The 17803-nt window shown below is 33.5% G+C and overlaps 1 protein-coding gene and 1 pseudogene across 1 annotated transcript; one reads left to right on the forward strand and one right to left on the reverse strand.

Moving 5' to 3' along the window:
- Window positions 1–5123: 5123 nt before the first annotated feature.
- LOC117932072 lies at window positions 5124–6164 on the forward strand. The gene is made up of 2 exons (XM_034853110.1): window positions 5124–5380; window positions 5687–6164. The coding sequence occupies exons 1-2, from the start codon at window positions 5124–5126 to the stop codon at window positions 6162–6164; spliced, it is 735 nt and encodes a 244-aa protein (XP_034709001.1).
- A 6867-nt stretch (window positions 6165–13031) lies between these two features.
- On the reverse strand, window positions 13032–14342 carry LOC117932074 (annotated as a pseudogene).
- Between the last annotated feature and the right edge of the window lie 3461 nt (window positions 14343–17803).

Consider the following 17803-nt stretch of genomic DNA (forward strand, 5'->3'; position numbering starts at 1 on the left):
ACTTAGATAATCATAGAAATATTTACAAATATTTTCTTTTTAAGTTCAATTTTTTTTTTTTTGAAGTACTGTTCTATTTTTAAAATTATCAACTTACATTTGTTTCCATTTTTTGTTTTTTTGTTTTTTTTAATTTATGTACAAGCTAGTCTACTCTATGTCTTTTATTTTTCATTCCTAATTAACCGATCAATAATACAATCATCCTCTGTTAAGCCTAGAGATATAATCAGTTAGGATATTATTTTCTCTCTAGTCTTTTAGCTCCACGTGTACAGTTGGTTAGGATGTGTATCTTCAACTTGTATATAATGCCTGCTATGTTATTGTAGAAGACCACTGAGATAAATAATATCAGCATCTTTTCCTCTCATCTCTCTATTTCCCTCTGTTTCATCACCTCTATTATCTTAGTATTAGAGCTTCCATGGCTTCTTTCAATGAAACCTCCAAATCACCTTCTACTAGCACTATGAATGTGTGAAACCCACTATCTCAGTCAAACAACCTTCATCCACTAGTAACCACACCTTCTTTTTCTTTCCCATCTATGAATCAACCTCTCACAGTAAAGCTAGATAATTGGAACTACCTCATCTGGAATAATCAACTTTTGAATGTCATCATCGGTAATGGACTCGATGATTTCATTGACAAATCTCGATCTTGCCCTCCTCGGTTCCTCGATGTGCAACAACAAATCATTAATCTAGAGTACTCGGTTTGGAAGATATACAATCGACTTCTGATGAGTTGGCTATACGCATCCTTGTCTGAAGATATAATGGCTCAGATTGTTGGGTATTCAACAACTATGGAGATTTGGAACGCCCTTAATCAGATTTACTCTGCCTCTTCTATGGCGCGAGTTACCAAGCTTCAAACACTCAAGAAAGATGGACTCTTAACTGGTGAATATATTCAAAAGCTCAAATCCATTTGCAATAGTCTTGCAGCAATAGGAGAACCAGTTTCTAAGAAAGACCATCTCATCTATTTGTTCAATGGATTAGATCATGAGTATAATCCTTTTGTTACCTCCATTCAAAATCGATCTGATCAACCAACTATTGAGCAAATCCATAGCCTATTGCTTAGCTATGACTTCCATCTTGAACAACAAAACTTTGTTTCTCTCAATTCTACTCAAGTCCATATGGCTCATCTGAACAAGAAACCTTATAAATCAACTCCTCAACCTCCATTCAATCGTACTCACATTCAACCTAGATACTCTCCTCCACCTTTTAAGCCAACCACTAGTCAATATCAACCCAGCATTTTGGGCAAACCACAACCACAATAGCCTCAACCTCAATGGAAACCACATTTTTCAATCTAGAATCAAAAGCCTCAATGCCAAATTTTTGGAGAATTTGGACACACTGCTCTTATTTGCTTCCATTGCACAAATTTGAACTATTCACCTCAATCTTCTCCTAAATCTTTCAATACTGTTTTTCCCACAAATTCCCAGTTCTGTAATCCTTTAGAATTTTCTTACCCTGTAATGGCTCATCCTATTGCTACATATAACACTGTTCCTGATTCAAATCGGTACATGGACTTAAGTGTTACACATCACTTTACTCCGAACATCAACATGCTTGACATTGTGACATCATTTAGTGGTTCAGATTAGGTGACAGTTGGGAACGGTAAGCAACTCTACATCTCACATCTTGGTACTACAAAACTACCATCCTCGTATTCTCCTCTTGTTCTACATCAAGTCTATCACACTCCAAAATTTTCAAATAATCTTATTAGTGTTACAAAATTGTGTTCTGATAATAAAGTTTTTGTTGAATTATATGCCACTCATTTTCTTATCAAGGATTAGGTTTTGAAAAGGGTTCTCCTTCAAGGTCAACTTGATAGTGGCTTATACAAAGTTCAATCATCATGCTCTTCTTCTGTTATTTCCCTTCCTCCTCGAGTTTTCATAGCCAACATCAAGGATCCAAATCTGTGGCACAAGAGACTAGGCCACCCAGCTTTATCTGTTGTTAATCAAATCTTGGATTCTTATAATATTGCTCGAACACAGAAAATTCGTCTTGATTTTTGTAATTCTTATCAATTAGAAAAGAGCCACAGGCTTCATTTTTCTTTGTCTCCATTCATTACAGTAAAACCTTTTAAGTTAATTCATACAAACCTATGGGGTCCTTCTCCTACTCGCTCTATTTTTGGTGCTTGTTATTTTTACTTTTTATTGATGATCATACTCACTTTACTTGGTTTTATTTGCTCAAAAAAAAAAAAAAAAAGATGAAGCATATCCTACTTTTTTCAAGTTTCAAGCTCTCATTGAAAATCATCTTAATACCAAGATTAAGGTCGTCTAATCTGATTAGGGAGGTGAGTTTCGATCTCTCTCCATATTATTTTCTAATATGGGCATTGTCCATCATTTATTTTGTCCATACACATCACAACACAATGGGCGGGTTAAGCAAAAAAATCACCATGTGGTTGAAATGGGATTATCCCTTCTTGCTGACTTAGGTATGCCCCTATCTTATTGACCTTATGCCTTTCAAACTACCACTTACCTTATTAATCGTCTCCCCACCCCTGTGTTGCACAATCAATCCCCTTACTTTGCACTCTATCACAAACTCCCAGCTTACACTCATCTTAAGGTTTTTGGTTCCTCTTGTTTTCCATATATACGCCCTTATAATACCCATAAACTCCAATACAGGTCATTGGAGTGTGTTTTTCTTTGTTATAGTTCACACCACAAAGGTTTTTGGTTCCTCTACACTATTTTGTAGGCTTGGAGGTTCATCGCACCCCTACTGGTCTTCACCTCAGCCAAGCAAAGTATATCATTGATCTTCTTACCCGGGCTTCTATGTTGGATGCCAAGCCATGTCTCACTCCTATGTCCTCTAACACAAAAAATCTCTCTTCATGATGGTGTGGCTCTTGAAAATGGTTTAGATTATCACAGTTTTGTTGGTGCCCTTCAGTATTGTACCATGACAAGCCTAGATATAGCTTTTACAGTCAATAAAGTGTGTCAATTCATGCACCATCCCTCTGATGTTCACTGGCAGGCTGTTAAACGTATTCTTCGATACTTAAAAGGCACATCTCATTTTGGTCTCTTCCTACAACATTCCCTGAACTTCAACATCACTTGCTATACAGATGCCGACTGGGCCTCCTGCCCTGATGACAGGCGTAGCACCAGTGGCTACTGCCTCTTTCTTGGCTCTAATCTAGTTTCTTGGTCATCTTCCAAACAAAAAGTGGTATCCCGATCCAACACCGAATCAGAGTACCAAGGGGTAGCAAATGGGCCTACTGAAATTGCTTGGATTGAATCTCTTCTTCATGAACTTTCCATTACTCCCACTCAACCTCCCCTCATTCTCTATGACAATATCAGTGCCACATACTTAGCTGCCAATCCTATTTTGCATGCCCAAACCAAACATGTGGAAATCAACTACCACTTTGTCCGGGAACGTGTTCTTCAACGCTCTCTCTTTATCCAATTCACACCTTCTGATGATCAACTTGTTGATTGCATGACCAAGCCTCTTTCCACCCAACGTTTCATCACTCTACGTTCCAAGCTCACTGTTCTCACTAGACCAATGAGCTTGAGGGGGGATGTTAAGCTCAGAGATGTAATCAATTAGGATATTATTTTCTCTTTAGTCTCTTAGCTCCACATGTATAGTTTGTTAGGATGGTATCTTTAGCTTGTATATAATGCCTACTCTGTTAAAGGTATGTAAGTCATATAAAAATATAAAGAATCCTTAATCAAGATGGATAAAACAAAATTATCAACTTAGTCTAACTAAACTAATACACTAACACTTATGTTGGGTTTTCCAGCTTGATATATGACTTGATCAAGCTCCTTTTTTCCTTTTGATTTGAGGTGCCATAAAAATTTATAATGACATGCTTTCTTGCGTATGGATATTGTTCATTATTGGCTTAAGATCAAATTAAAGCCATTCTAACCTTAGGCTCAAAGTAAATGATATTATACATGAGGGAGTCCATTATCATAAATGGTTTTAGAGCCAAATTCTCTATCTAAATAGACGAGTGAATCAATTGGTTTAACCTAGTAATGTCAAGAGAAAAAATTAGGATATTTTGTCTTTATGGGAATGATTATGTTGTCTTACATCGTTTAGGAAAGGAAGTTTTTGTTACTTTATATGTAGTAGGCTCCATTTATCCATATAGATGCACTAGAGAATCATAAAAAAACTTAGACTCGAAAGGGATAATATCTATATACATGACGATATGAGAGTCTATTCCTAACCAAATGTAAAAGTCAACCAATCTATTTAATCTCGCAATCTCATAAGAGATGATATGTAGCATAAGAGCAAATTGTTATAAATGATATCATAGCAAATCCACAAATGGATATGGAAGTTATAATTTGTATGGCCTCGCAATCCCATAAAGCACAATAAGGACATCATGACCTTATGGAGAGATTGTACAACCCATATTGGTTAGAGAGAGAAGTTCTTGACACTTTGATATGTTTCTCTTAATTGTATAAATATGTTTTAAAGTCAAGGAAATTTAAGCCTTGAAATGAAAAATATCGGAACACAAGGGAGTGAGTTCTTATTGATGGTACATATTAGAACTAAGCTTCAATTGAATGTGAAAGCAAGTATGTCTTTCTAACTTTACAATCCTATGGGACGCATCAAATTTCTTATTACTCATAAAAAAAATAAAAATAAAATAAAATTCTACCTTATTCTTTTACTTTTACTTAGAGGAGAGATGATATTCAGTTGGTGTCTTTGTAAGTGACAAGAGAACGATTAGTTTACCTTCATACAAGAAACTTTTGTCCACAGATGGACAAGTTCAAACTAGTTAATTATGAATTTTGCACTTACAATTTTGAAAAATGGTCTACATATATATACTCTCAGCTCTCTCATTCATTAGAACCATATAATTCACACATTTATTAGAAGCATATAATTCAATAGTCAATTTTATAATGTTCAAATTTTTACAATCCAATGTTGGAAGGAGAATTGAGCTCCAAACAGCATCTCAAAGGAAGGGAGACACCAATACTACTGGCAGCGAAGAATGGTATAACTGAAATGGTTTCGACAATCCTAGCGTCTCTCCCCATGGCCATTCCGGACAGGGACTCAGACGGCAAGAATATAGTGCTTTTGGAAGTGGAAAATAGGCAAACCAAACTGTACGCGCAATTAGTCCGGAATATCACTTTTTACGAGAGTGCATTTCGTGTTGCTGATAATAAAGGGAACAGTGCGTTGCATGTTGCTGCAACTTTACGTGATCATCAGCCTTACCAATTTGCTGCACTACAAATGCAACGGGAAATCAAGTGGTATAAGTTGGATGTATATTCATATTTTTTGGTTTAATTAGTTTGAAAAAATCAAGTATCCAGTACTACTTGTGATATACCACCACATTAACACCCATTCCCATTTATAATCTGCACCTTCTCATGGTGACCTATTTTATACTGTTAGCTTAAATCGCATTACTTGGAATTGACGACAGTACGTGTAGTATTCTCTACCACGAGATTTCTTTATTGGTTGCAACAATGAAAACATGACACAAAAGGAAATATCTACAGGAAGTCACACCAAGTTTTGGTAAAAGAATGAGGCAAATGGCTAATCAGCACCTCTAATTCATGCTCTGTAGTGGCAACGGTTGTGACAACAGTGGCCTTTGCCACAACAGCCACCCCACTAGGCGGAATGAAGGAAGGCAGCAGCAGACCAAACCTTGAGCATCATCCAGGCTTTATTGTCTTTGCAATTTCATCTCTAATTGCTCTGTCATTTTCTCTCACCTCTATCGTCTCCTTTCTGGCCATTCTTACCCCTAGACACAGACCAAAGGATTTTGAAAAACAGTTGCCAGGAAAGTTCTTGTACGCCTTAACATATCTTTTTATATCGTTAGCGGCCAAGTTGGTTTGTTTCTGTGCAGGCCACTTCTTTCTGATGAGGGATGACTTGGAGCATAATGCTTTTCTGGTGTACGGGATAGCATGTCTGCCGGTAGCATATTTTGCTATGAAGCAGTTTCCCTTCTACATTGATCTTGTCCTCGATACCTTCTTAAAGGCGCCACGATATAAGCCTAGCTCATAGTTAAGGGCCTGGCCAGGTTTTCTTTTCTTTGTTTCCCTCCTGTTGGTTGGTTGATTGGTTGGTTTGTGTTTTTAATTTTTTTCTTTTGTATTTAAGCAAATGAAATGGAAACTACCGAAGTCAAAATAACCAGTCCTCCTTCTTCCTTTGTAGTCTATTTTTTTACAAATTTGGCATGCCTAAGTGCTTTTGTTTAGATTACAATTGATCTATCTCTATGAAAATTTACTCAAATTGTACACAAAAAAATTATTTGCCTCTTAATTTTTTTTCATTTTCATCAAGAGCAAGAAATCATAAGGGGTGGAACTAAAAAAATTAAAGGGGTGGAACAAAAATACTAAGAAAAATAAAAGAAATATGAAAAATTGTTTTTACTAGTTTTTAAAAATAAAAGGAAAACATGTAGAATTTTATAAAAAAAAAAACATAAAAAGCAAATAAAATTAAATATGATATTTTTTTCTTCTCTCTACAATTTAACACCAATACTAAAAGTCTTCAAATATGATTTTGTTTTAATTACACGTATTTTCATAATTTTCTTCAACTTCTTTAAATTTTTTTATCAAGCAAATAAATTCTAAATCAAACTATACTTGATACATAAAATTTATTAATTATTAAAAAAATTGATATTCAAAAATCGATTTAGTTAGTACTAGAAGGTAGAAAACTTAATTAGATTAGAATGTCATATACCAAAACTCATTTTGAATTAACTTAGCTAGCTAGATTCTTCTTTGCATAAAATCAAATTTTTACAAATTTTTTTATTAGGAAAATAAACTTTAAATTAAACAAGATTTGATGTGTTAGATTTATTAATGATCTAACAATGTTTAAAAATAACTTAAAACTCAAATAGTAACCCAATTAATACCCGAATTAATTTAAGAACAAAAATTGGTCTAAAATGATTTAATTTTTTCTCTTTTACATAAAACCATGATTTTATTTATTAAAAAAAAAATTCACTAAACAAATAAACTCCAAATTAAGTAAAACTTACTACATTGGATTCATTAATGAGTCTAGTAATTTTTTAAAATAATTTAAATGTGGACCCCGCATTTCGGCTCATGCGTTTCCCACTCGATGGCGAGCTCGATTTTGATTTGAAAAATTATGATTTTTATTTATTAAGAATGACTTGGAGTCGCCACTTATTTTTGTTTTATTTTTAAAAGGGTAAACAAAATAAGAAAGAAAAACCTTAAGTGCGACTCCTGGTTTTGGAAAAGGCGGTCTGTGAAAAGCCGGATCGGGTTCGGGGGTCCGGTTACTTATCGGGAAGGTACGGTAAAGACCGTAGCACCCCTCTAAGCCCCTAAAGTCGGGTCTCTACTAATAAAATGAAGCAATCATGGCAATTGATGAGGAAATCAATGAATATCCTGAATGATCATGCACATATGCGAATCGGAACATGTATAGTGAAGTATCAGAATGAGGGTGTATGCGTACCTGAGCCACGAGCCACAATGCGCTTTCAAGAAATGAGATTAGTACACAATTAACAAATACAAATTATAGCTCATGCATATCGGGGTGCAAAACGAAGATCAAGCAGAATATATTAAGCACAACAGTTGACAATCAATAGGGATCAAACATAGGGCCCCCACCAAAGTCCAATTTATTGCCCACGAACTAATCCCACAAATCTCGTGTTTTAGAATTATGAAGGAACCATTATTGCTTATGCAAAATCAAGAAGACTAGAAAATTATTTAGGGACTGAAAAGAGATTAAAACTATTCGGGTGAAAACTGGATTATTGGAGTTTATTGGAAAGTTGGAGATTTCGGGAATTAATTTTAAAAGATTAGAGCTTTGGTAGTCAAAATGGAAATTTGCCAAAGAAAACAAGAAATGAACTTCAGGGAATTAAACTGCAAGGATATGGATTTTGAAAGTCGAAGTTGTAACAACAATAAGGAATGAACTTTGGGAAATTAAACTGCGAGAATATAGATTTTAATAATAATAATAATAATAATAAATGAACTTCAGGAAATTGAATGGCTAGAGTGTAAATTTTTAATAATGATAATAATAATAATAAGAATAATAATAATAATAATAATATAATGAACTTTAGGAAATTGAATTGCGAGGGTACAAATTTTAATAATAACAATAATAACAATAAATCACTGATAATAATAATAATAATAATAATAATAATAATAATAATAATAATAATAATAATAATAAATAAGATTAATGATGAGATTTCGAAAGTTTGAATTAATAGCAATAATGATAATAAGGTTTGAAAAGTTTGAATTAATAATAATAATAATAAGATTTTGAAGGTTTGAATTAACAATAATAATAATGATAAGGTTTTGAAAGTTAGAATTAATAGTAATAATAATAATAATAATAAGATTTTGGAAGTTTAATTAACAATAATAATAATGATAAGGTTGTGAAAGTTTGAATTAATAGTAAAGATAAGAATAAGATTTTGAAAGTGGGATTAATAATAATAGTAATAATAAGATTAATGATAAGGTTTTAAAAGGTTGGATTAATAATAAAAATAAAGATAAGATCTTGAAGGTGGAATTAATAATAATAATAATAATAATAATATGATTAATGATAAGATTTTAAAAGGTTGGATTAATAATGAAAATAAGGATAAGATTTTGAAGGTGGAATTAATAATAATACTAATAAGATTAATGATAGGATTTTAAAAGATTGGATTAATAATGAAAATAAGGACAAGATTTTGAAGGTGGAATTAATAATAATAATAATAAGATTAATGATAAGATTTTAAAAGGTTGGATTAATAATGAAAATAAGAGTAAGATTTTGAAGGTGGAATTAATAATAATAATAATAATAATATGATTAATGATAAGATTTTAAAAGGTTGGATTAATAATAAAAATAAGGATAAGATTTTGAAGGTGGAATTAATAATAATAATAATAATAAGATTAATGATACGGTTTTAAAAGGTCGGATTAATAATAAGAATAAGAATAAGATTTTGAAAGTTGAACCGATTGTAATAATAATGATGATAATAATAATAAGAATAACGATAATAACAATAATAATAATAGTAACAATGATAATCAATAATAATAACAATAATAGAAATAATAATAACGATAATAATAATAATAATAATAACGATAATAAGGTTCGAGAAATTGAATTAATAATAATAATAACAATGATAACAATAATAACAATGGTAATAATAATAACAATTGATAATAATAATTGCAATAATAATAACTAACAAAAATAATATCCGCTAATAATAATTATAATAATATCAGTTAATAATAATAATAGTGGTAATAATAATATCCGCCGACAATAATAATAATAATATTTGTTAATTATAATAATATTAATAATAATAATAATGCCTTAAAAGTTGAATTAATAATAATAATAATGATATCAAATTACTAGAATATTGATTTTGAAAATTGAATTAATAAGGATAGTAATAATAAGCATCATCCAGGCTTTATTGTCTTTGCAATTTCATCTCTAATTGCTCTGTCATTTTCTCTCACCTCTATCGTCTCCTTTCTGGCCATTCTTACCCCTAGACACAGACCAAAGGATTTTGAAAAACAGTTGCCAGGAAAGTTCTTGTACGCCTTAACATATCTTTTTATATCGTTAGCGGCCAAGTTGGTTTGTTTCTGTGCAGGCCACTTCTTTCTGATGAGAGATGACTTGGAGCATAATGCTTTTCTGGTGTACGGTATAGCATGTCTGCCGGTAGCATATTTTGCTATGAAGCAGTTTCCCTTCTACATTGATCTTGTACTCGATACCTTCTTAAAGGCGCCACGACATAAGCCTAGCTCATAGTTAAGGGCCTGGCCATGTTTTCTTTTCTATGTTTCCCTCCTGTTGGTTGGTTGATTGGTTGGTTTGTGTTTTTAATTATTTTCTTTTGTATTTAAGCAAATGAAATGGAAATTGCCAAAGTCAAAATAACCGGTCCTCCTTCTTCCTTTGTAGTCTATTTTTTACAAATTTGGCATGCCTTAGTGCTTTTGTTTAGATTACAATTGATCTCTATGAAAATTTACTCAAATTGTACACAAAAAAATTATTTGCCTCTTAATTTTTTTCATTTTCATCAAGAGCAAGAAATCATAAGGGGTGGAACAAAAATACTAAGAAAAATAAAAGAAATATGAAAAATTGTTTTTACTAGTTTTTAAAAATAAAAGGAAAACATGTAGAATTTTATTAAAAAAAAATACATAAAAAGCAAATAAAATTAAATATGATATTTTTTTTCTTCTCTCTACAATTTAACACCAATACTAAAAGTCTTCAAATATGATTTTTTTTTTTTAATTACACGTGTTTTCATAATTTTCTTCAGCTTCTTTAAATTTTTTTATCAAGCAAATAAATTCTAAATCAAACTATACTTGATACATAAAATTTATTAATTAATAAAAAAAAATTGATATTCAAAAATCGATTTAGTTAGTACTAGAAGGTAGAAAACTTAATTAGATTAGAATGTCATATACCAAAACTCATTTTGAATTAACTTAGCTAGCTAGTTTCTTCTTTGCATATAATCAAATTTTTACAAATTTTTTTATTAGGCAAATAAACTTTAAATTAAACAAGATTTGATGTGTTAGATTCATTAACGAGTCTAACAATGTTTAAAAATAACTTAAAACTCAAATAGTAACCCAATTAATACCTGAATTAATTAATGAACAAAAATTGGTCTAAAATAATTTAATTTTTTCTCTTTTACATAAAACCATGATTTTTTTAAATATTTTTTTTTCACTAAAAAAATAAACTCCAAATTAAGCAAAACTTTGTACATTGGATTCATTAATAAGTCTAGTAATTTTTTAAAATAATTTAAAATTTAAGTAGCGACCTACTTGATACATGAAATTTTTATAAATAAAAATTTATCCACAATAACTGTATTATTTCTTTTCTATATATAATTATATTTTTACAAATTTTCTCACTAGAGAAATGAACTTCAAATCAAAACACATTGTATTAAATTTATTAATAAGTTTAATAATTTTAAAAAATAATTTAAAACTCAAAAATAGATCTACACTATAATAAATAATATACCAAAATCAATATCATGATTTTACTATTTCTACTCATATACACAACTATATTTTCTAAACTTTCTCACTATATAAATATATTCTTAACTATAAATTAAAAAATTCATTAAAGAATTAATTAAATCAATGCATTTCAAAATACTTTGCTCATAATTAAGTACTGTGTGCTTTTAATGAAAAGATTGGCTTATTTAATTACATATTAAAAAGTTAAACTTTATTTATTTTTAAATTCATTTTAAATAAAATATTATTGATTAACTACTATTATTTTAAAATTATTATTATTATTATTATTATTATTATAAAAAAGATCAAATATGCTTTTAGGATGATGCTAATATCCATATTTGTTATGATTTTGTTTTAATACTATTATTCATTATTATTTTAATTACAAAACCATTTTCATTTTTAACAAGACTTGAATTAAATTTAATTAGTATTATGTAAATAGAACTTACAATATTTTAAAAAAAAATCAAAATGAAAAAATTATTTTTAGAAACAATTTATGTAAACAAGTTTTTTCTTTTATGTTATTTAACTTTAAAATAATTTTTAAAAATAAATATTAGAAAATCGTTCAAACTGCGCTTAATTTTCTTCCCTTATATTTTTCATCCATGAGTAAAAACAAGACAAAAACTTTTAAACTTTTAAATTTTCTAACCTTTTTCCCTCTATATGTTTTTCCCTCCAATAACTTGAAATGATTGACGCTTTGGAGACTAAAAATGTACAAGTTTGTGATTCCATTTGAAAGAGAAAAATAATTAAAAGTACAATAGATATTTTAAAGTTATTTTATTCAAGAATTTGATATATGTATGTGTGGATCCCGTATTTCTGCTCATGCGCTTCCACTCAATGGCGAACTCGCTTTTTATTTGAAAATGATTTACCTTTTTTAGAAAATGACTTGGAGTCGCCACTTATTTTTATTTTATTTTTAAAGGGTAAACAAAATAAGAAAGAAAACACTAAGTGTGACTCCTTATTTGGAAAATGTGGTCTGTGAAAAACTAAATCTGGGCTCGGGGGTCAGGTTACTTATTAGGAAGATACAGTAAAGACCGTAGCACCCTTCTAAGTCCATAAAAACGGGTCTCTACTAATAAAATGAAGCAAGCATGACAATTGGTTAGTAGATCAAGAGATACCAAAATGATCACACGCAAGGGTGTCAAAGTAATGCATAGAGAATGGCCAAAGTGAGAGTGCATGTGTACCTTAGCAGCAAGCGAGTAATGCGCTATCATGAAATGAGGGTTAGTGCATAATAATGAGCATAAAATATGTCACATGCATCACTAAACAAAATAAGAAACCACCAATGGTAAACAGGGCATTTCACTTAAATTTATTTTTAGAGAGAAAACATCACTAATGTTGGGTCCCTACCAAAGCCTAATTTATTTCTTGTACAAATTAATTTCATAGATTCCATTACTTGAAATTATGAAATTTTTTCGCGCTTATTTTAAAACATTTAAAAATCATGGAAGATGTGAAAAAGGCTTGCCGAAGAGAATGGCAACCAGTTTTATTGAAAATGGAATTTTTTAGAACCTAAAACACTAAAGAAGAATGAAAAGTTGGATTATTTTGAAACTGGATTTTCAAAAACCAGTTTTGAAAGCCGTGGGCTTTGAAAATGGGCCTAGGAAGGATAACCATGCAAACAGGGATTGTGCCTGTGGGCCCGGGGTGCCACTAAGTCTGTTCTGTAGGTAGCTCATCGTCAATGGAAAAAATACCATGCAGACTTCTGATGGCCTGAGGGGTCTTTTAGTGTTACAGTTCTCACCACCTTCATAAGAACTCCACCAAAGATAACGGTAAGGCAAGACCAAAGATCCTCCTGCGTCTCTATAATCCGATCCTCTCTTTTCACTGCTGATGGAGCTTCACCCCCTCTCATCCAACATCCTCCAGCCATTCTCATCCGAACCGTGAAACACTCTCTTCTTACATGATCCAAAACAGGAATTTTTATTGAATCCTTTATTTGAAAAGCAAGATTATTGTTGCCTCTTGGGATTACAAGGTCGATCACATCGTCAAGCTTGAGGAGATCAGGGATCTCCTCTCTTGAAGTCACAAGTCCAATTAGTTTCTTCCCAACACTGTCTGGGATGGCTTCAGTTATAACCTTGTGCAAGATTGCATTAGATCGCTTGGCCTCTTTTCCACTTTTCAAGAGAAGTCTGTTCCCACTTCGGATTGCTAATGTAGCCATCTGCACTAGAGCATCTGGTTGAGACAAAAAAAAAAAAACAATTAGAAGCACACATAATGGGCATGGCATCTTCTCTAGGATAAGTCCATCTGCAACCTTAGTTCTCTTTAAAACATGATCAATTGGCTCTTCCATGTTTGCAAGCACACAAATTGAGTTTGCAAGGCTTGAAATCTTTTCTGGCTTTAGAACCAGCCTTGAAACCAATGATTTTTCATATCTTGCCAATTGTGCTGCCTTAACATCAGCATCATTTTCAACTTTAATGAGTTCTTCATTTGTTTCTAGCACATTGGCTATGACCAATAAAATCTTCTTCTTGTCTTGTGAAAACATTGCCTAAAGCCGCCTGGAACTTTCCCTTGCTGCAATTACCATCTCACGCGAGCCAACTTCTTTAACTTGCACCCATTTATAGGCATCCCTATGAAAGATAGTACCAATACGCTCCTCATTAAGTGCCCTTAAGATACTTCCAGTAGCATACCCATTGATAATAACCACAAGAATGCCAACCTGAGATGAATAAACTGCAGATTTTACTTTCGTAGTCATACCCTCTCTTCTAACCCTCGACTTTAGATGGCAGGAGCTAGAAAATGTCATAGATCTGATCCTTGAGACCTCGTGAAAGCATTTCATCAACTTCATCCAATACAAACATCTTAATGTAATGGGCGAAGTGACTGTCTCCTTAATCATCTCATCAACTCCTTCATCAGTCAGTTTCTCCTCAAATTTCAATCCAACAGTTGAGGCTTCTGGGTTCGCAACTCCGTCTTCCAATTCTCTGAAATCAATGCTTCGTTTCATGATAGGCGAGGGTGACGAGGATCTTCTTCATAGACAGCTAGGATGTAACGGCAGAGGTGAGGAACCGACTCAAATTCCTCAACAGTAGAAAGACCCCAAGTTTTACTATCATGGCCTGCAGTGTGGGGACATCTTTTCCATGCCCCACAGGTACAAGCTAGACAGTAAACTCATTCAAGGAGGGAGGTGTCACAAACGATCGACATTGACCTCTAAGGATTAAGCATGATGAGATTGATAAAGTAACACGGTCTTGGAGGCAAATGGCACTTTAATCAAGAGAATGAGTCACGGACAAGGAACTGGATTGGACACTGATAGTTTCCCCCTCAAAACCATCTTCTCCTCCTATTGGTTCTGATTTTTACTTTCTCAAATAAAGGAGTGGAGGCATGACAAGACTGGATCCACTTGTCGGAGTATTGAGCTTCTGGCCTGCTTTAAGAAGTTCTATTTCCTTTATGCTCATGAAGTGCCATCACAACCCGCAATTTCAGCTTGAACTCTCGGATGACGTAAAACAGTTCCCTATAACCAGACCGTATATATTATGTAGGCTCCATCCTTCAACAATACCCCAAAGCCTAATACTCCAGCATGAGATGACCCTTTTTATGGGTTAGGAAGTGTCCCAAATTCCTAATTAGTATAGATTCCTTTTTGTAAAGAATATTATATAGAATATTTCTAGGTTGATATATTATTATAATATTAGACTTCCTTATAAAATAAGGAATGTTGTTGGAAATATCTCTATAAATATTCTAGGTAATGAAGGAAAAAAGTTATGAGATGGAGATAGACCTGTAGAAACTATACGAGGTGGATAGAGATGTGAGGAAGAACGGGAGGTACTCGGTGGAGCGAGAGCTCGTAGTAGGGTATGGATACAAGGAGTGGGGAAACATGGGATTTTCGGGAACCAATAGTTGTATCTAATTATGTCCTCTATAATATTCCCTATTGTATAGTGAAATCATTCTCTCTCATCTGTGGACGTAGCTATGGTTGGCCGAACCACATTAAAACCTCGTATACCATATGTGTGATTGTTTTATCTTTGTGTTCTTGAACTAACATTGTTGGCATCAAAGTTTTCGCTGACACAACAACTGGTATCAGAGCTTGGGTTGAAGATTTTTGGAAGAGTAAAAGATCACAAAGCACACAAGATGAAAACAAAAGGAATTTTCACTGAAGGTGGAGTCGATTGCTCTTTCGTGGTGATATGATACAAAAAGGTTTGTGTCATGGAGAGATTGAAGATTAACTTCATGGAATTTGGTCCAAGGTGGAGATTGTTAGGAAGTGTCCCAAATTCCTAATTAGTATAGATTCCTTTTTGTAAAGAATATTATATAGAATATTTCTAGGTTGATATATTATTGTAATATTAGACTTTCTTATAGAATAAGGAAGGTTGTTGGAAATATCTCTATAAATATTCTAGGTCATGAGGGGAAAAAGTTATGAGATGGAGATGGACCTGTAGAGACTATACGAGGTTGATAGAGATGTGAGGAAGAACAGGAGGTACCCGGTGGAGCGAGAGGGCTCGTAGTAAGGTATGGATACAAGGAGTGGGAAAACATGGGATGTTTCGGGAACCCAATAGTTGTATCTGGTTCTGTTCTCTGTAATATTCTCTATTGTATAGTGGAATCATTATCTCTCATCTGTGGACGCTGGCATGGTTGGTTGAACCACATTAAAACCTCGTGTACCGTATGTGTGATTGTTTTATCTTTGTGTTCTTGAACTAACATTGTTGGCATCAAAGCTTTCATTGGCACTACACTGTGGTCTAAGGCCTATCCTTTATCTTCTTCTTGTTAGCGCAAATTTCAACATGGAAAACCAAAGTGTTGTTGTCTTCAATCTTTCTCAACCTTCTCCTAGAGTTCCTCCTTAGCTTCTCTAGGATACGAATATTGAAAGATGTAGCAATTACCACTGTACAATTTTGACTGGTCATAAGTTGAAAGAAGAGTCTTCTCTTGGCCATCTACACGCCAAACCTGCAGATTTCCTGCACAATCAACCTACGCTTAAGGTTCTTCTTTTCTCAAAGCAGCTTTCAAGAAACCTTTAGCATTAACCCCTTGGCATTTTAAAAGTGCACTAGGAGGAGAAGAAAGTAGGGAATGGGCCATTTCTACTTTTCTTTGGTGCACATTGGCCATAGGCCATGTCCTCTCCAACTGTCTCTCATGTTATCTCTTTGCACATCAGAGTTCTGGGAATGCTCCCAAGAACATGCCCTCCACCATGATGAACAACTTGAGAAACCAGATTCATCAAGCCAATATTCCCACATTTTCCATGCTGGAAAATATCATGTGTGTCATGCAGATAGGGGAATGGGAAGGGTGACAAGGAGATCGGGTAGAGGGTAGGGCATAGGTGGATGGTGGTGTGGGGACCCTTGAGGGTGATTGTGGGCATGGGACTTTATGTATGTAGGAAATGAGCCAAAAATGAGTAGTAGTGAGAGAAATGGGTATGATGGGTAGGGGGTGTGAGAGAAATGAGGATGACCATGCATAGCCATGAGTAGTGAGAGAAAGTGAGAAAAATAGGTTAGTGATCTTGTTCATGGGTGGAATGGATGATTTGGTGGTTGGAGAAGATGAAGATATGGGTGGTGAGCATGGACAGTGATGGGTACATGAGGTGTGAGAAAATGGGCATGATGATGGGTATCAAAATATGAGGGATGGAATAGAATGGTAGAAACATTTGCAAAGGTTCATGTGGCCATGCATGGCCATCCAAAGTTGGGGGAATGGGTTTAATGGGTATTGGAAAATGGGTATGAAGGGTACATGGTGTAGAGAAATGGGCATGGTGAGTATGAGGATTAAAAATGGAGTGAGATGGACTAAATGTGGGTTAATGGATATTGGAAAAAAAAAAATATGGGCATGGAGGTGGGTGTGATGGGTATGTGGTGAATATGAAAGGAATAAGTTAAAGGTGGCGGCCAAATGAGGAAGGAAAGACATAGAGGACAGTGAGCAAATGGGAAACGAACGGTGATGTGGATATGAGGTAAGCACTGTGGTTGAAAATGGAGAGGAAATGCACCCGCCGGTATTTCGAAATAACAATTTATTCCACCCAAATTGCAATTCAAATGAACTGTGGAGCCCACCTCTGGATTCTCATTCCTTGTTGCAAGGCTCCAACATGTGCATAAGCTGGCAGAATGCTAACCCAAATCCCTTGATTAGGTATGATCTTCTTGCACTCTTCAAGAAACTCCTCCACATGGAATATGTCACAGTACCCCAGCTTTGGCGATGTGAGATGATCAATTGAAGGGACGATTTGCACACCCTTGCAGTGAGATATACGTTCTGGAAGTAGCATTTTGATATTCAGAACGAGTGATATATCCTTTTCCAGAAGATGCTCTTGTGCAAATCGATATACTAACTTCCTTACCAAAAGAACATTGG

Source organism: Vitis riparia, chromosome 15 (assembly GCF_004353265.1).
Source record: "Vitis riparia cultivar Riparia Gloire de Montpellier isolate 1030 chromosome 15, EGFV_Vit.rip_1.0, whole genome shotgun sequence".
NCBI lineage: Eukaryota > Viridiplantae > Streptophyta > Magnoliopsida > Vitales > Vitaceae > Vitis > Vitis riparia.

What these genes read in the sequence shown, in the direction of transcription:
- LOC117932072 (XM_034853110.1), top strand. Translation starts at nt 5,124, where the DNA reads ATGGTTTCGACAATCCTAGCGTCTCTCCCCATGGCCATTCCGGACAGG. An exon ending in ATGCAACGGGAAATCAAGTG is followed by an intron (nt 5,381 to 5,686) that starts GTATAAGTTGGA and finishes ATGGCTAATCAG; the next exon opens with CACCTCTAATTCATGCTCTG.